The 18,276-nt window shown below is 59.1% G+C and overlaps 2 protein-coding genes and 1 long non-coding RNA gene across 5 annotated transcripts; 1 reads left to right on the top strand and 2 right to left on the bottom strand.

The window, feature by feature from the left end:
• Positions 1-84: 84 nt before the first annotated feature.
• On the top strand, positions 85-1,995 carry LOC141276458 (uncharacterized). The gene is made up of 2 exons (XR_012325993.1): positions 85-227; positions 1,735-1,995. It is a non-coding gene; the product is annotated as an uncharacterized lncRNA (long non-coding RNA).
• On the bottom strand, positions 476-4,303 carry TRIP6 (thyroid hormone receptor interactor 6). The gene is made up of 9 exons (XM_033839547.2): positions 4,195-4,303; positions 3,777-3,904; positions 3,562-3,687; positions 2,879-3,265; positions 2,471-2,564; positions 2,184-2,353; positions 1,257-1,435; positions 861-981; positions 476-746 (listed from the first exon to the last, which is right to left on the bottom strand). Exons 1-9 carry the CDS (start codon positions 4,301-4,303, stop codon positions 615-617), a joined length of 1,446 nt encoding a protein of 481 aa, XP_033695438.1. The 3' UTR covers positions 476-614.
• On the bottom strand, positions 3,485-18,010 carry SLC12A9 (solute carrier family 12 member 9). Of its 3 annotated transcripts, none has more exons than XR_012325990.1 (17): positions 14,126-18,010; positions 13,153-13,375; positions 12,861-12,995; positions 12,266-12,397; positions 11,544-11,852; positions 10,554-10,661; positions 10,321-10,432; positions 9,593-9,750; positions 9,402-9,484; positions 9,093-9,217; positions 8,754-8,946; positions 8,376-8,550; positions 8,006-8,152; positions 5,155-6,074; positions 4,195-4,306; positions 3,777-3,854; positions 3,485-3,687 (listed from the first exon to the last, which is right to left on the bottom strand). XR_012325990.1 is itself a non-coding variant. In XM_019945538.3 (14 exons), exons 2-14 carry the CDS (start codon positions 13,331-13,333, stop codon positions 5,182-5,184), a joined length of 2,751 nt encoding a protein of 916 aa, XP_019801097.2. In that variant the 5' UTR covers positions 13,334-13,375; positions 14,122-18,009; the 3' UTR covers positions 4,771-5,181. The 3 variants fall into 3 exon arrangements, 1 of the variants encoding a protein (XP_019801097.2); XR_012325989.1 differs by having other exon boundaries at positions 14,122-18,009; XM_019945538.3 differs by lacking the exons at positions 3,485-3,687; positions 3,777-3,854; positions 4,195-4,306 and having other exon boundaries at positions 4,771-6,074; positions 14,122-18,009.
• Positions 18,011-18,276: the final 266 nt, after the last annotated feature.

The raw sequence follows: 18,276 nt of genomic DNA, 5'->3' as shown, positions 1-18,276 counted from the left end.
GCCCCCCCTCCCCCCCGCCTTGTTCAGTGAGTTGAGTGTGAAGACTTGTTTAGAATAGGAAATGCTGCCTCCCTTGCACATGCTGCAGCCCTGCTCCCAGCGCTGAGAGGAGGGGTGTCTTTACAGAAACTACATTGAAAAGAGTGTACAGTGGAGTTGCAAAAGAAACTGGCCCAGGACTAAGAAGACCCTTCTGAACTTGCTTCTGCCATTTGGGAGCGATCGATGTAAGCTGAAGAAGTCACTTTTTGTTTTCTGGGGGTTTTTTTTGGCCGTGCTGCTCAGCATGAGGGAATCTTAGTTCCCAGACCAGGGATCAAAACTGTGCCCCCTGCAGTGGAAGCTCAGCTTCCTAACCACTGGACCACCAGGGAAGTCCCAGGAAGTCACTTCTTAGCCAAAAACGCAGGCAGTCACAACAACCGTGCTTGTGTTGTTCTGCTGTGAGAATCAGATAAGAAAACAGACTTCAAAGTGTTTTACAAACTCTCGAGGGATTATTATTTCATGATTGGAGGAAGAGGAGACAGCATTTGGTGACAAAGTTATAAAGGTAGATGTCGGGGAGGGTGGTTGATGGGAAGGGAGAACACAGCAGGTGCTCCTGGGGAGACTCAGCAGTCGGTGGTGACGGTGGCTGAGAGCTCCTGGATGCGCCAGGCACTGCAAGCCTTGCACAAGATGTGCCCATCCAGCGGGTAGCAGCCCTGACACTCACCCTCAGACGAGAGCAGCAGCCCACACTCCTGTTCGGAAAGAAGCAACAGCTCTCCATCAGGCCTGGACCCCTGAGTTCCTTCTCCCTCGTGCTCAGCACCCCAGACCCCAAAAACCCTTCTTCCCTTGCCCAGCCCTCCTACCTCACACTTGTAACAGCCAATGTGAAAACTGCGATCCAGAGCTACGATTCGCACGGTCTCCTCCTGACCTGGCTCAGGCATGATGGCCCCACCACACACTGAGCATCTTGGGGCAAACTTCCTGGGGTGGAAGGGGGAACCAAGGAGGCTGTCAAGCCCCAGGGTTAGAGGGAACTAACAACAGAGCCCAGAGAAGGTGGGATGCAGGAGGGAACGGGAGAGGCCAGAGGTAGGTAGGGTCTTGGATCTTAGGGAAAGAGAGTGATTTTAATGAGAAGGAGGTATGGCCAGGGGTGTGAAACAGGAGCGGCTGGTACCGGGATATGAAGGAGAGATGAGGAAGGTGGGTAAGGCCAGGCCAGACATCCTAAGACAAAAGGTGGGGACCCCGCTGACCTGTGGAAGTCCTCAATGCAGTGGATCTGGCTGGTGGCATCCACAGTGAAAGGGATGCCGTCGAGGCCGCGGTGGCACACCACACAGGTGAAGCAGCCAGGGTGGTAGGCCTTCCCCATAGCCCGCAGAATCCGGTCCAGGATGGGCTGGGAGCACGTGGAGCACTTCTCCAGGGTGGCCTGTCGGGAAGGAGGGCAGGAAGGTCGGGGGCTGGGGACACCCACGGCAGCCCTTACAGGCATCCTGCCAGCCTACCCATCTGTTTCTGTAGCCCCCTGCATGTGATTCAGTGAAAGGTGGCCTTGAACAGATCTGAGTGCGAGCCCCAGCACTGCAGCTTCCTGGACAAATTATTTAACCTCCCTGAGCTTCAGTTTCCTTTAGTAGTAATATCTGCCTCACATTCCCTTAAATCTAAAATAAATGCCTCGGGACTTCCCTGGTGGTCCAGTGGTTAAGAATCCTCCTTCCAATACAGGGGACGCGGGTTCGATCCCTGGTCAGGGAACTAAGATCCCACATGCCGTGGGGCAACTAAGCCCATGCGCCACAACTAGAGAGCCGGCGTGCCGCAAACTACAGAGCCCACGCACCCTGGAGCCCGAGAGCCACGATTGGAGGAGAGAAAACCCGTGCACAACAACGAAGAGCCTGTGTGCCGCAGCGAAAGATACCATGTGCCGCAACTAAGACCCGATGCTGCCAAAAGAATCTTTAATTTAAAATAAAATAAAATAAATGCCTCACACGTATGAGGGAATATCGTCCTTCCTCTCCAGCAGCCCGTGTATTGCTACTGACTTCATTCATCTCTTCTTGTGTATCAGTTTTAGTTCCCCTGCTTCAAGCCCTATTCCTCTCTGGGGCTTGGATATCGAGTTCCCATCTCAGACTGGAAACCTCCCCCCGCCAGCCCCAACCACTCACCACATAGCAGCTCTCACAATATGCCCTCCTCTCCACGGCGTAGAAATGCTGGCCCCGGAGCTGGGCCCGGCACGTAGAACACACAAAGCAGCCAACGTGAAAGACGCGGTCCAGGGCCACGACCCCGGCCCCATCCCCGACCACATCTTCTCCGCAGCCACCACACCGGCCTGGGGACGGGCAGGGACAGGGTCAATCTGCACAGGCCGGGAAGTTGGATCCACGGGCCTTCTGACTCTCCAGCCCCATCTCCCCTTTCCCGCCCCACCCGGGGTCAGCTCACCCACCGAAGTACTCCCCGCTGGGTGGGTGGTCCATGTCGTGCACCAGCTTCTTGGTCAGCCTCTCCAGCTCCTCCTCGGGAGGCTGGCTCAGGGGGACCTGGGCGGTGAGAATCAGGGGCTTGCCCCTACCTCTAGCTCCTGATGCTGTCACTGAGGGTGACCGGGCAATTCTACCCAGAGAGTTCATCGGAGAACATCCCAGCTCAGGGGCCAGGGGTGCCCCTGCAGGAGCCAGTGTGCAGGTCTAGACCCCTTCCTCCTTTATTTCCTGACCTGCCCCCACCCGCAGAGGATCCAGAGTTCCAGCGCCGCAGACCTCTGACAACCGGGACGTGAAACCCCACCCACACCCCACCTGGTCAGCGTCCAGTTGTCTTTGAGGACCCCAAATCCCAGTGCCCAGGGGCTTACCTGGGACCCGTACCCGCCTCCTCTTCCTCCGGCAGAGCTGGAAACCCCAGCAGCCTCTTCTTTGCCCCCCGGCCCTGGCTCGCGGTGGCTCCTATAGCCGGCCCCCCAGACTTCACCTCGGCCTGGGAGAGGAAAGTGGGGCCCCGGGAGGGGCCCTGAGGCCTGAGAGGCCCCCCGCCTGGGGGGGCCACAGCCCCTCACTGGTTGTGCCACCTTCACTTGCACAGGGAAGGCAGGGCCGGCGGGGGTGCTGGCCGTAGCATAGGAGGCTGGAGTGGGGCCCCCATAGGGGGATGCTGGGAGCGGCGGGGGAGGAACACCCCCTCCATTCGGCTTCAGGGAGCCTGAGCCTGAGCGGTAGGCAGGGGGCTGAGGGGGCTCGTAAGCCTGGGGAGAAACGCAGACCAGAAGGAGTGAGCTGGGCCCATTCTAGGACACACATCTGTAGAACCCCCTACCCCATGTGGCACCCAGGCAAGCACTGGTTTTGACAAGGGGCCTCCCTCAAGTGGTTGACAACCTAGTGAGTCTTGGTGACCCAGCTTCCTCCACGCTGGTGTGGGCATCACTCACACAGAGGGGGAGAGCGGGTGAGAGTTCAGAGTAGGGACCAGGCTTGGGAGGGGAGGGGGAGGGGCACGGGACAAGGACCGGAAGGGACAGGGGCAGGACAGGGGAGTCACCTGCCGGTCAGGCCGCCTTGGGGCGTGACCTCGACCCCCGTCCAACTCAGCCAGCATGCTGGTCAGGGAATCTATCTCAGCATCCAGACTTCCTGGGCGCAAGCCCCCCCTGTCTGCAGGGAGCCCCTGGGGATGGAGCAAAAGCAGGGAGAAAGCAAATCACACGGTCTCCTCTCCTGCCCTAAGCCCCCCCACCCCCCAATCCCCTTGCTCACCTGCGAGCGCTGGGTTGCTCCATGGCACCCCACCCAGGCCAGCCCCCGATCCTCCGGTCCCCCAGGGGCCTGGTAACACTGCTCAGATGGGAGGGGGCAAAAATTGACCCTGGGGTGGGGCTGGAGTGCTGGGTTGAGGGAAGAGAGAGTGAAGGTGGGGTTGGGGAAGGAGAGGGTGACACTTGTGGACGCCGCCGTCTTGGGTCCCTCTTCTCCCCTCCCCCACGCCCCCACCCCCGCACCTGGGGTCCGCGGACGGGGCAGGAGGCAGGGAGGCCCGCGAGGGGGCAGGGGCGGCGAGGTCCAGCCGGGCTTGGGAAGGGGCGGCAGTGGCGGGCTCAGCGGGAGGCAGCAGCCACAGGACAGAGGTGAGCGCTGGTGGCCCGGTGGCCTCCTCGGCCGCACTGGGCTGCCTTACCTGCTCCGTGGGCCGCCGGCGGCCCCGAGGCGCCTCGGGGGAGCCCTCTCCCCTGAGGGGCTCTGGCAGGCTCCGGCTGCTTCGGAGTGAGCCAGGTGGGCCCGGACATGGCCTGGAAAGGGGGACCCCAGACAGCGGTCAGGGCCCCACGGAGCCCCGGGCCTCTGACTTTGATCCCTTCTTCTGTCCCACACCTCGCTTGGGACTCCAGGAAAGAAACTTTTTCTGGCTTCTTTTTTCCCCTTCCTCCCTAATTTTGGGTACGGCCACGCCCCCGGTGACGTCACCGCATTCCTGGGGGAGGGTCACGTGGCCCCCTAGGCCCTAAACTGCCGTCCCTCCCCGAGTCGGGCCCCCTCCTGCGAGCAGGGAGGGCTTTCCTCGGGAGCCTGAGTCTGGGGGCTGCGGGCAGCCTCCATCTCCACCAGCTTCCCCCAGGCCCGGAGCCCCGGGTCCCGCACGTGGCCCCCTCGCCGCTGGGACGCTCCAGCGCCCCTCTTTCCCCATCCCCCATACAGATTTCTCCCTCTTTCCGTCCCAGCTACCCGCCCCCTCCAGAAACGCCCGGCCAACGCGTAGTGTTTTGATCTTTTATTCACGTTCGGCAGTTAGAAAAATAAAACAGAACAAAAACATCAAAACCCCAGTGGTCGGGGAATCTGTTGGGCGAGGTGGGGAGACTGAGGTAGCCTAGAGTCACAAGCGGAGACCCAGCCCCCGTCAAGGCACGGCTGAAGGGAGGGAGTGCAGTGGGGGAGGGAGCCCTCCCCCGTGGTGGCGGGGACAGCTGCCCTGCGTTAGTTAGTGCACCGGGGCCCCTCTCCTAGAGACCAAGAGATGACAGAGACCAGGATCCCCTAATACCTCCACCAGGGTCCAAGTCCCACGTGCCAGGCGGGTGGAAGGCGGCCCTTCCCCTCCTCACCCCATAATCAAGGTGGGCCACCCGATTACGATTACCTAGACAGTCTCTACTTGGAACGGGCATCAGAGATCAGTGCAAGTGACAGGGGTGACGCCATGAATGAGCAGCGTGGGGCCCAGATCGCGGCTCAGAACTTCCAGCAGCGCCAGGTAGCGAGGATAGCGAGCAGGGTCAGCAGGTGGCCGGGGCAGGTACAGGAAGGTCAGGGCGGTGGCGGGCCCCTCCTCGCCATCCCCACCCTCAGGGCCACCAGGCCCCCCTCCTCCGCCGCGCCCCTGCTGGGCCCGAACCAGGGCGTTGGCGCTACATGCCAGGGCCTCTGCCTCGGCGTCTCCCCGCCTGCCGTTCACGAAGTCCCCTTCCTCCTCCTCCTCAGGCTCCTGGGACGACGCAGACCCCTCGCCCCACACCACCTCCTGCACCTGGGCCCGGATCCTCAGCTGGCTCAGCAGTGCCCGCAGCCGCCCCTCGGCTGCCCCTGGCGCCTCGCGAGGCCCCAGGCACAAGAAGATCCGCAGGCGGGCACTGTGCCAAGCAGGCACCATGCCCAAGATGGTTGCCATCTGCAGCAGGAAGAGGCCGCAGACATCCACGTAGCCGGGCCCGCCCCGGGGCCGCAGCAGGTTGAGGGGCCACACGTCCACGTGATGCAGCTGAGAGGTGCCCCCAGATCCCCGGCTTAGCCGCTCGGGGGGCAGGGCTCCACAGGCCCGGGCCAGAACCACATTCTTGTTCATCTTCAGGGCGTCTGCCACTGTAGCCACGTAGTCCTGGGGACTGAGAGCCCGGGGGCTTCCTGGAGCCCGGGGTGGAGGGAACAGGGTGCTCAGGGCTGGGGACCCGCCCTCCTGGATGCCATCCGCAGGCTCAGAGAAAGCTGGGTCCGTCAGGAAGTGGTCCTGGGGTGCAGCATCGTCGTAGAAACCCAGGACCAGCGTGTTGGGCTTCATGCCACCTGGGGTAGGCAGGAAGGAACCCACAAGAGTCAGACTCATGGCTGAGTTCCCACTATGCTAATAGGTGTCCACTCCCACCCGCTGACAGCAGCGTGTGTCAGCCATCAGGTGTGACATGCTCGGCCTCTCACGGCAACATAATGCACATTTGCATAACGACTTTTAGTTTTCCCAAACACTTTCACATGCATTTATTTGATTTATCTCCATGACTAATCTCCCCCATTTAAATAGGCAAAGTTCGCCTTAGGAGTCTTGTAACTAAGAAGCACTTCCGTTCAGGGGCAGTAGGATGTATTCACTCTGACCTTCAACACCTTTTTCATGATAGGAGATACAAGTCTGACTCCACTGGCAGACGGGACCCCCTGATGAGTCAAGCTCCTGGCCTCAATCCCCAGGGAAACAGCGCTCAGACCCTGCTAGGGGAGGATGAGAACTCAGGGCTGGGGCTGCACAATCTGTTTCTATGACTGCAAAGCCCTAACGACAGCGTGTCCAAAGCACTGTCCCCTGTGAGCCACCATCTGCACGCTGACTGGAGCCCCCAGCCTGCTGAAAGCACTTGGTGTTTTAACTCATCTGATCCTTGAAGCAACAGTATGAGGTAGGGACTATTACTCACCCCCCTTTACAGATAAGGAACCTGAGACCCAGAGAGGTGAAGTCACTTGCCCCAAGGCTCATGGCTGATAGACACTGGGGCCAGCAAGTGAACACGATGTACCCAGCACCAGAGTCCATTCTCTGAGCCACTAAGCTGGTGTTGCACCAACCACAAAGTCCCCAGTCCCTGCTGACAGCTCCTGGGTTTTAGTATCTGAACAACGAATACGGAATCGGATAATTTCCCCTGTACCAGGGCTGAGTTTACAGGAAGACTCAGACCTCCTCCAAGACCCCTTCTCACGGGACAAAAGGTATACTCAACATCTGCCAGTATATCAAATTCTCCATGCTGGGGGATTAACCACTTAAAGGAAACCTTTTCCTTTTCATTTGAATCATTTTCTGCAGGATGAATTGCGTGAAAGGAGTGGTCTCTTGGTCCAGAGACCAAGGGTCTCTCCCCAACAAAAGGTGGGGCTGAGGAGAGACGAGCCCTCAGACGCTCCAGGTTCTAGCTGACAACGCTTGATAACACCCCTAAAACACCTTGGCAGGTGGGAACTCCAACTGATCTTGCAAATTAAACTAGTCACACCCCCTCCTGAGCATTTCCCGGGGTTCTGATTGACACCGACCAGGGCAATGTCCAACACTTGAACTTTAGCCAGATTGTAAGTGGAGCAGGAAGCATGCGTTCAGAGACGGCACAGATGCCAGTCCCGGGGTTGAGAAAGATGGAGGCGCTGAGCAGGGATCTGGAGGAAGCTGGTGAGCTGGGCCGGAGGCCTTGGCACAAAGACACAGTCACGGAGCTGCGACTGTTCCGCTCCATGCGACAGCGTCAGACCCACACACCCCTGGCATCCTTCGTAGTCTCTGGGAGCCACGTCACACGGCCCCCTACTTCTCTGCTGCTCGCAAGGCCCAGCTGAGATACCATCTCATCACAAAACCTCTGCCGGCCACATTGGTGACAGTGGTCTTCCTCTCTCTGAACTCTGGTGGTTAGAAAGCATCTACCCTAGATTTGATGGGGCAGCCCCACCTCAAATACTTCTCCCACTGCCCCCTGAAAGACGACGTGTTCTGCAGAGCCTGTGCCCCAAGCATGGGTCAGAAAGAAAACAAACAAACGGTGTCGCTCCGTCTCTAGTCCTTAAGGCATCACCTCGGAGACCTTATCACACACTGTCTTTTATCTTTGAGAACCAAGTCCTGTCTGCACTAGATTGTGGGTTCCTTTTGGAGTTTGCAGTCTGTGGTTGACTCTCTGGGGGAGGGGAGCAGAGATTGAGAGGGGCCACGGAGCGGAGCAACTCACCAAGACCTGAGATCCGCAGCAGGTGCTGAGCCCCCTGGCGCACGGAGGGCGAGAGGGTGAGGTCCACGAAGGCCTTCACTTGGGCCCGGTCCACCAGGCTCAGCCACGCCCCGTACTGCGGCTGCACGGGGTCCGAGGGCAGGGAGTCTGCGGAGGAGGCAGGCAGCCCATGTGGGCCAGATTCACGTACTTTCTCCTAGAGTCCAAGTCCACGTGGGCAGAAAAGAAAGGTCTGGGCAGGGGTATGGCTGGTAGGGAGGGTCATCTGGGAAGAAGCACGAGGCTTCTGGGGCACAAAGAACACAAAGAGCTTCCGGGAAGGGGAGGGAGAGAGAGGTCAGGGCGGAGGGGTGAGTGGAGGGCAACTGACCGAGGTCTCCCAGGGTGACATGGCCCAGCACATAGAGGCCCCCTTTCTTGAGCTGGTTGGCCAACCGCAGCAGAGGCAGCGCGCCCCGGGGGTTCCCCACCAGCAGCAGCAGCTGAGGCCGCCAGAACTTCACGTGGTCCTTCCGGACGTCCAGCCGGAGCAGGTACTTCCGCACCTGGGGACCAGGTGAGGTGACAGGAGGAAGGGCTCCGGGGCGCGGCGCCCATTCACCACCTGGGCCGGAACCAGCGGCAGGCAGCCGGGGGCAGCGGCAGGCAGCCGGGGGAAGAGGAGGCCTCCTCCGGGCGTTCCCGTCCCAGCCCCCCTCCCCTCCCCCTCCCCTCCCCCTCCCCTCCCCCCTCTCCCCACTCCCCCGACCTGATGGAAAAGCAGGGCCTGGCTGACGTAACCCCAGCTGCTGGGGCCTCCTCGAGCCGTGAGCAGGGCAGAAAGCAGGCCCATGAGAAGCAGGGAGCCGCCAGCGGCCCCGGGGCTGATGAGGAACATCATGAGCAGGCAGGAGGCCACCCCCAGCAAGCACGTGTGCCAGGAGAAGAGGCTGAAGGTGGGGCTGGGGGCCGACACGGAAGGAAGGAGGCTCGGGGCTGCCCCGACGGCGAGCCGCCCCACTCCATCCCCAGCCTCCGCCCGCCTGGTCCCAGGCCTCCCCGTTCCTCCCTCCCTTTCTCTGGGGACACAGGCATCTCCTTCGCTCACCGGAAGTTGGGGGCCGAGGCCCACTCGAGACTCAGGCAGGACAGGTCCACGGCAGCATAGGCCACCAAGTAGAAGACAGTGACCACAGCGGCCAGCGTGTTCAGCTTCCCAGCCAGGAGCACCAGCTGGACAAGGACCAAGAGGCTGGGCGTTCATCCACGCGCCCCGCTCCCCATCAAACGCCAACACATACTGCCTTTTCAGGCACGTCTCCCAGTGCGCGTCTGACCCTTCCTGGTCCCGCGAGTGTAACCAGGGGGGGCTTATGGTGAGGGTGAGGGTGAGGGCAGCTTGAAGAGGAAAGCTTACCTGCACTAGGCCCCAAGAATACAGCACGGCTCCCCAGGGGTTCCCCCCTTGGGATATAACCTTAGCTGGCGCCAGGATCACTCCTGTGCAAACGGAAATGCAGCAGACACATCAGCCTGGGCCAAGGGGGGGACCGAGACAGACACGGGAGGGTGCGCTCAGAGCCGGGCACGAGGCAGGGGACAGCGCACCAAAGAGGTTGTCCTGGGCCAGGGCGTGGAGGATGCGGGAGGCGCCGATGAGGGAGCTCATGGAGGCTGAGAGCGACGTGGCATAGATACCGGTCAGCACCAGCGGGGGCCACAGGCTGATGGCTTGGAAGAACCCATAGTCCTCCTGCAGCAGGATCCTACAGGGAAGGAAAGGAGGAGGATGCAGATAATAAACATGCCTCCATCCTAGGGGCCTGGTGAGAACAGTTCTCACAACACTGGCGGAGGTTAAGCGCTGGGTATTCTGAGCTGACCCCAGCCCCGATCTCAAGGACCGTATTAACAGATCAAGTGTGCCCAGGGGTTAGACTTGGCATTCACTGGTTGTCGTTGGGCCGCTTTGGATTTAATCACAGGGTGGACATTCCCAACAGTACGTGCACAAGAAGCCAAATATTTATGGAAATACAAGTTGACTAGAAAGCTCTTCCCCACCCCACCCCCAAGCCAAGTACTTACAATAGTACCAGGCACAAAGCAAATGCTGGCTTCGGGTTGGCTGTTACCGTGTAGCCAGCCCTCCACATCCAGGGCAGCAGCTCTAACTCTCTCCCAGTGGGAGGAACAGGCCCCATTTTCTCCACACCGCCCAACAGCTTGGGTATCTGCCCCCACCCCGCCCTGGCCCGTGCTTCCCTGGGCGATCCAGGTGTGACAATGCCTCCATCCACCCCCTCAAGGACCAGGCGCACCCCCTCCCCAGGCACCTGTCGCAGGTGAAGCTGGAGAGGAAGAAAAGCAGGATGTAGATGAAGAAAGTATAGGCAACGGCAACAATCGTGCCCAGAGGAATGGCCCGGCTGGGATCCTTCAGCTCCCCTGGAGGGCAGGGAGCAGAGGGAGGGAGGTCAACCCTCCACCACGCCCTGTATCCCTGAAGCCTCAGTGCCCTGTAGGGGCACAAGGTGGCAAGGCAGCCCCCTGCCCCAAGGACTCTCACCTGACATGTTGGCCCCAGCCATGATGCCTGTGCAGCCGTTAAAAAGGACGGCAAAGACGCTAGCAAAGGTCATCGTGGCCCCCGTGGTGTAGTCCTTGGCGTAGCCAGCTGAGGAGAGGGGAATCGTTCCCAGGGAGGAGAGGGGATCAGCATCCGTCCTAGGGATCCGGGCGTTTTGGCCCTGCTACCCTCTCCTCACGTTCTAAACCTGCCCCCACTGCCTCTCCACCAGCCTCACCAGCTCACCGAGACCCCAGCCCTGACCCGTCTCTGGCCCTGGCTTAGCTGACCTCATCACCTCCTTCTCCCCACACTTCTCCGTTCCTCCCTCCAGGCCTTCATCCACGCTCTTTCCTCAGACGCCTTCCCTCCACCTCCTGTCTGAATTTCCCAACCCCACTCACGCCACCTCTAGCTCCACCGGCCCGCGCGCTCCCCGGCCCAAACCCAGGTCTCCCTCCTCTGGACTCCTCTGTGCTTCTTGTCTACTTGAATTACACTCGGTCCTATTATGCAGTTTGTTTCCTGAATGTACATCTTATCTGTCCAACTAAACAAGTTCCTCTAAGGTAGGAACTGTCTCGTGGTCACTCTCGTGCCCAGCTGGGTCAAACAGACAGTGTCCAATACACGCCCAACAGATCTTAATCAACCTGTACTGCTCCAGGTCCAGACCTCCCGCCCCTGATTTTCTCTGACATCTCTTCTCATCCAGGGATTCCAAGCCACACACACACACACACACACACACACACACACACACACACCCGCCCCTCGCCCCGAGAACCCCAGGGCTCCTGCACCCAGCTCACTGCTTATCCAGGGATTCCAAGCCCCCCCCCACACACACACACACGCCCGCCCCTCGCCCCGAGAACCCCAGGGCTCCTGCACCCAGCTCACTGCCCATCCAGGGATTCCAAGCCCCGCCCCCACACACACGCCCCGCCCCTCGCCCCGAGACCCCCAGGGCTCCTGCACCCAGCTCACCGCCCAGATTGGCCTTCAGGGTGCTGCTGTTGAAGCCGGTGAAGTGGCCAACCTGGGGCGGCAGGGAGGAGCCGTTGGGGCCAGGCCTAGGGGTCAAGGGGATGTCCCTGGGCCTCACAGCCACAAAGCTGACCAGCACAGAGGCCAGGGAACCGGAGACCAGCAGGAATGTGAGGAAGGAGGCGCGGGCGTAGAGGCCGGCCCCCAGGGTGCAGACTCCGCCCACCAGGCCCAGCAGCAAGGAGCCGTAGAGCAGGTTCCAGCCGTAGCCCTGCGGTAGGGTCCGGAGGCCGCTGGACCCCGTGGCATCTGTAGAGAGGAAGGAACAGAGTTAGAAAGCCAGACCCCCAAGGAGGGACCCCAACCATGACTCCGAGCAGGAAGGGACCCCATCTTTGGCCCACCAGTCCTCAGAGAGGCCATCTTTCCCACTCCCCCGCCCAGCTGTACCCCAGCATCCTAGCCCTGCCTGGCGGGTACCACCAATCTTGCTCTGTCAATTTTAGGAGTGTTAATCTGGCCTCCCTGACTAGATGGGAAGCTCCTCACAGGCCAGGACATTCTCTCGGATGTCTGGATGTCTGCACGAGGCTGGGCACAGAGCAGGAGCTCAAGAAAGTTGAGCATCTCTCCTGGAGAGGGCTTCTCTCCCTGCCATGATCCCAGAATCCCAGACCCGGCAAATCCTCAGAGCTGCCCAGACCAGCGTGGGGAGCACAGACCAGCCCCGAAGACATCAAGCATGGCCTCCACCAGCCCCAGCAGGGAGACAGCACAGCCACAGACGTTAGCCAGGTAGAACATGAGGCCGATGCTGCCCCCGACCTCAGGCCCCAGGGTGCGACTGATCATGACTGAAAGTGGAAGCAGGGGGTGAGCGTTAAGGGAAAAGAAAGTGAACTGGAGCGTGAGGAAGGGCCCGGGCACGAAGCACCATGAAGCTGGCCCTCCAGGCCTCTCCCTGAACACACGGGACTGTGCCCAGAGGCAGTGCGTCCCACTGCAGCCACTCCCAAGCCACGTGGCTTTGCCCAAGTCACTAACGCTCTTGAATGTCCTCGTCCATAAGATGAATACTACCTAACAAGACGGTCAAGTAGAACCAAAATGGCAGCTGGGAAGACACCTGGTGAACTGGAATGTAGCACTACCGAGTCAGGTCGTGTTTGCCCCCTTCCCCATACCAACCTGTCTGCTGGACATTCACTAGAACTTGTCCCCTCTTGTCCTACCCCCCAGGGGATGCAGGGAGGGGCCCTCTCCTCCCCCCATAAGACAGAAGAGCCCAGACCCCTGTCCACCGACGTTGGAGGATACAGTAGGCTCCGCCCCCTCGCACAGCTCCATTGGTAGCGATGGCACAGACGGAGAGGACAGTGAGTGCCAGGATGAGGTAGGCAACCAGGAGCATGGCCAAAGCCTGCAGCAGCCCAGCGTGGCCCACCACGAACCCTGCGACAGGAGTGGCAAAGCAGGTGAGACGGCGGCTCACCCATCGCACCCCCCACCCCACCCCAAGCCCTTCATCCACCCGCGTCTCCCAGGGCCCTTCCCCAACCTCATCCCAGTCCCACCCCACTGCACCCCCAAGTAAACCCCTGCCACTCACCAATCCTCAAGAAGACAACTATACTGAACATGGACAGGACCGTGGGTACCACCACACCCAGGAAGGTGGAGAGCTTCCGGGCAGGCGCCCCTCCAGGACCCCCGGCTCCACTGGCAGGGAAGGAAACCCCCTCCTCCCCCAGGAGCCGGTAGGCCAGCAGAGGAGAGTTCTCATTGGCCATGGTCGACAGCGGGCAGAGGAAGCCGCCAATGGGTTATGAAGCCTGCAAAGAGTTTGCTGAGTGGAAGGCAGCTCCGTGGAGCCCCCCACAAAACACCTCTAACCAAACACCCAGAAGCTTCCCCAAAAAGGAAACACACACACAGACACACTCACGTTCACCAACAACTCAAAGAGTTAGTGGAGGGCAGACTGGTCCCGGCCACTGCCGCAACAATGGCAGACTCTTAAGCCTCAGCAGTGGGTACCATGGCCCCTCCCAGCTCCTGAGGCCACCCCTTCCCCCGTATCCCTGAGACTAGGGATGGCAGTGGGTCTGGAAAGGTGCAAAGATCCTCCGCCTTCTTAACTAGCAGCGCAAGAGGAAGCAAATCCTCCAGAAGGGAAGTGAGTGATGGGCAGGAGGCCCTCCTCACCCCATCCTCCGGAGTCCTGAGCCGCCCCCCAAGATCCTCCATGCAATCACCTCATCCCCGGGCGATAAGAAACTTCCGAATCTTCCAAAGCCCCACCCTCCATCAACACTCTCCCTCAACCCATCTCAAACAGCCTCCTCTTTCCTTAATCTCACCAGATTCCTCCCACCCACACAGGCGTCCCCCAAACTCCACCGCCCCAACAACTCCTCGACGACCAAAACAAAAACACCGTCCGGCGACACAAGGTGGTCCTCCTCCCCGCACCGGTTCCTGCCCACTTTCTCCCGGGGCGGGTTGGAGGGGGCCGAGATTCGCTCCTCCCCGGCCAGGCGCACCCTCACCGCCCGGGTGTGGCAGGGCGTTCACTTACCCACCGGAGGATGCAGCCGCTCAGGAGTGATCCCCGAGAGCCGGAGGGTCCGCTACTGGCGGAGGGGGCAAGGGTGCCGGAAAGACAGCTGTGGCTACCGGGATGCCAGGCCTCGAGCCTGACCCACCCCCAGCACACAAGCGCCCCATTGGTCCCCGGGCTCGGCCCCGCCCCGTGGGCGAGCCCGGGGAAGCCCCGCCCCACCCAGCTCTCGCTGCCTGCGAGGCTCCCGCCCCACGTGCGACCCGGGTGCTGCTCGGGGTCGCCACTCGGACGAGCGTCTCCGGCAGGGTGTGGGCCACGGCTCCCACTGCGCCTATCACCCTGGTGCAAACAGGCCCCCGCCGCGCGGGCGGGACCCCACTCGGAGCTCGGAGGCGTCCGGAGGAGACACTGCTGAAAGGGGCGTGTCGTGACGGCGGAAGGCCTCCGGCAGGTGGGCGGGGCCACAACACCTGGCCCAGGTGCGCCACCCGGAACGCGGGGCCCTACTCCTCCAGCCTCTCGGATCCTTGCAAAGCCCACCAGGTCCTGGCCTCAGCCCTCGCCCCTGCGGCGCCCTCCCCTCGCGCCCTGTCCAGCCCACTGGCTGCTCTCCTCTCTTCCGCCACCAGAGGGAGCCATTGAGCCGCCGATCCGGGCGAGCCCGGGAGGCGCAAGCTGCCGTAGGTCGGACTGGTCACCCGCCCGCTTTCGCGCCTCCCCGCAACGTTGTCCCCTCCAGACTTTTGAACCTCTGAGAGTTAGGACCCACTCCTCACTCTACAGGTGCCATCAACGTCGGCACCACCTGGCAACGTTTCCTCATCTGTAAAATGGGGATTAACTAGACCCTCCCGGTTAAGGTTGCTGTGAGTGTTCAATAAACTAATAGGCACTTGAGAACAATACCGAAATGTTCAACAACTTATTTGCATACGGTACTACATGAAATATGCATAACCACTTTGTGAGGTAGATCCCGCTATGATTTCCATTTTTCACATTAGCAAATTGAAGCTTGGAGAATTTCAGTAATAATTTCCTAACTTTATAGAGTCCTTCATGGTTACACTGTCATTTGAGCCTCAGGAAATGAACACCGCTTTTCCTGCCACTGGCCTTTGGCTGTAAATTATCTGCAACCTTTCCCTAGGAGAGGAAGGGGCTCAAAGCAGCACAAATGTGGCTTTGCCAGGAAGAGGTCTCATGAGCAGTTAATCTGGCATTTTCAGTGGTCATCTCTGCTACCCACAACACGGAGCTTGGCTCCTGGGTCTCTCCAACATCCCTCCTGTCAAAATTTTTGGTGATTTCAACATCCACATGGATGAGACTTCCAACACCGTGGGCTGGCAGGTGCTTAAACTCCACTTCTGCATAGATCTCACCCTCCATCCCACCCAATGGTGATGCCTAGACTTTGTCATTACCAGTAATGTACCCTCTCCTCTTTTCATTCACCACTTCTAGTTATGCCTGTTGAGGAAAAAAAATAATCTGACACTTGCTAAAACAGTAAAGAAGACTTTATTCAGAGCTATTGAAATAGGTGTCAAGACTCACAGTAGGGGAGAGAGAACGGGCTCAACTCCAAATACAGCAAAAACAGCTGGGGATTTAGAGCCCACAAGCAGAATGAGGGGGTCAGTGAATGTAAAATTACTAGGAGGAAGCACCAAGCATTGGGGGATTCTAGCTAAAGGGACTTAACAGGATCCTTGCTGAAGGCAGGCCAGGGTGATCAGATATGAAGGGTGGGTGGGTTCTCTCTAAACTGAGCTAGGAAGGCCCAGCAAGGATGGGGGCTAAGGTCGAAGCCTAGTCCAGAAGAAGGTTCAGAGGAAACTGACTGAAGTTTGGTCAAGGGGAGGGTCTTTGTCATGCCCTGACCCGAACACTCCTCCACCTCACTGGTGCCTCAATCCATCGATCCTGCCCTCTGCCCACTGTCCCCCACTCACTTCCCTTCTTACCCAGCTTAAAGTTCACGGTCACTGAAAAGCACTCCCTTGCCCCTCTCTCACTTTATTACACCTCCTGGCAAAATCACAGCCCTGGTAAATGCAACTATCCTCCCGTTCAGTCTCCTTTGCTGGTTCTTCCTCATCTCTTGTCTCAACTCTGGAGCACTCCTAGGTGTTGGAGGAACAGCCAAGAGGCCACTGTGGACTGGAGGCTCCACTGAGCACTGGAAGCTCAGTCCACAGACATCTTTTCACCACTTACACCCACTCCCTTGGTGATCGCATCCAATCCTCTAGTTTTAAATACCATCTCTATAACAGTGCCTTAAGGGTGTATCTACAGCCCAGATCTCTACTCTGAACTTCAGACTTCCAAAAACATACTAACATCTCTGCTCGCACATCAAACAGGCAACTCAAACTTGGCATATCCAAAATCCAACGCCTGAACATACCCCCACAACCTACGCCTCTTGTGCTTGTCCCACTTGCCCAGGTGCTTAGGTCAAAAACCTTGGGGTTGTGCTTGAAAACTCTCTCTTACACCCCACATCCAACCCATCAGCAATTCCTTTGACCTCTACTTTTTTTTTTTTTTTGGCCTCTACTTTTAAAATACAACCAGTATCCAACCCCAATTTACCACCCTAGTCCAAGTCACCATCATCTCTTGCCTGCATTATTGCGACAGCTCCCTGACTGGTGGCCCCCTAACTGGTGTGTCTGCTTCTGCCCTGGCCCCTACATTCTATTCTCAACAGATTAGAGTGATGCTATCAAAGCAAGTATCCATTCATGACACTTCCCTTTTCAAAACTGTCCAGTGGTTTCCCATTTTCCTCAGAGTAAAAATCAAAGTCCCTTAAGGTAACCATACTTACCTTCTGATTCACCGACTACGGTCCAGCTACCAGGTTATGCCTGCTGCCTTAGCATAAGTATTAACAGCATATCCTTCGCTCAGAAGTGACCCAGAGCGGTCTACATATTACATGGGCACCCTACACATGAAGCCCTACCCGATCTGCATCCTGCCCTCACCTCTGCTCATCTCCTGATCTTACCCCACAACGACCTCTGGGCTGTGTCCAAGAACGCCCTGTGGGCACACAGGGCATGAGCCTCCTTTGTCTTCTGAACTCAAATATTATCTTCTTAGTGAAATCTTCTCTGCCAGTCCCATTTAAATATTGAACTACACCTTCCTTCCCATCCCACTTTCCTATTTTTTTTCTCCATAGCTCTTAACACTAATACATGTCGTTTACTTGTGCATCTTGTTCATTGTCTATTCCCAACAGAAAATTAAGCTCCACGAAACAGGAACTTGTCTTTTCTTCGCTGCTCTAGCTCCGGTACTTCTAACAGCCCCTGGCACTCGAGGGGACCTCAGGAACCATTCCCTGACGGTTCTGGGAACCATCGCGGACCTGAGGGCTTGCTCCTCACGTGACTGCATTGGCCCCGCCCCGCCCACTGTGAAGGGAATATGGCGGCGCCCAGGGTAGCCTCAGACAGAGGGCAACCAAAGAGAGGGCGCCTGCTTGCTAGAGCGTCCAGGCCGCCGCCTAGTCTGCGGGCGCGTCCTGGGAAAGCGTGAATTCTTAGGCGAAGTGCTGGTCCTCCTCCCCACCATTTTTAAAAGAAAAAGGAATCAGCTAATCCTCAGAAACTGCCTGGGCTGACCTGCCTACCGTCTCCCCACCGCTTGGGATTCTCGGGATTCGAGGCGTGCAGGACGAGGTTGTGGGATTCAGTACCTAGATTTTTCTCCCCTCGTGTTGGCTCCCACTTATTAGGTCACCTCGGGGTGTCCCTCCAGCCTCCAGTTCTAGGAATCCCCGAACACACACCCGGACCGCCCCTCGGAGATAGGACGTCCAATCCCCGCCCCCGGGTGCCCCAACTCCGAGTTCAGGCCCTAAATGCCAATTCCCCGGCGATCGAGCCTCCCTACCCGCGCCGTGAGCTCCCCAGGATTAAGTCTCGTGAATCCGGACCCCCCCCCCTCCCCCAGGCCCCAGGGGCAGATGAGCCCTTGGCCACCGCCCCTACAGTTTCCTGCAGACCCAGCAAACAAAAGGCTCGGGAAGAGAGGCGAGGCTGAGCAGGGCGCCCTTCCTGCAGGAACAGCTGATGGAGCAAAATGACCCAGGAGGGAGAGGAGGGGATGGATGAAATTCCAGGGTTCCTGGAGGACCGCAGCGGG

This window comes from Tursiops truncatus, chromosome 15, assembly GCF_011762595.2.
Source record: "Tursiops truncatus isolate mTurTru1 chromosome 15, mTurTru1.mat.Y, whole genome shotgun sequence".
In the NCBI taxonomy this organism is placed as follows: Eukaryota; Metazoa; Chordata; class Mammalia; order Artiodactyla; family Delphinidae; genus Tursiops; species Tursiops truncatus.
This window is presented reverse-complemented; position numbering and strand designations above follow the sequence as displayed.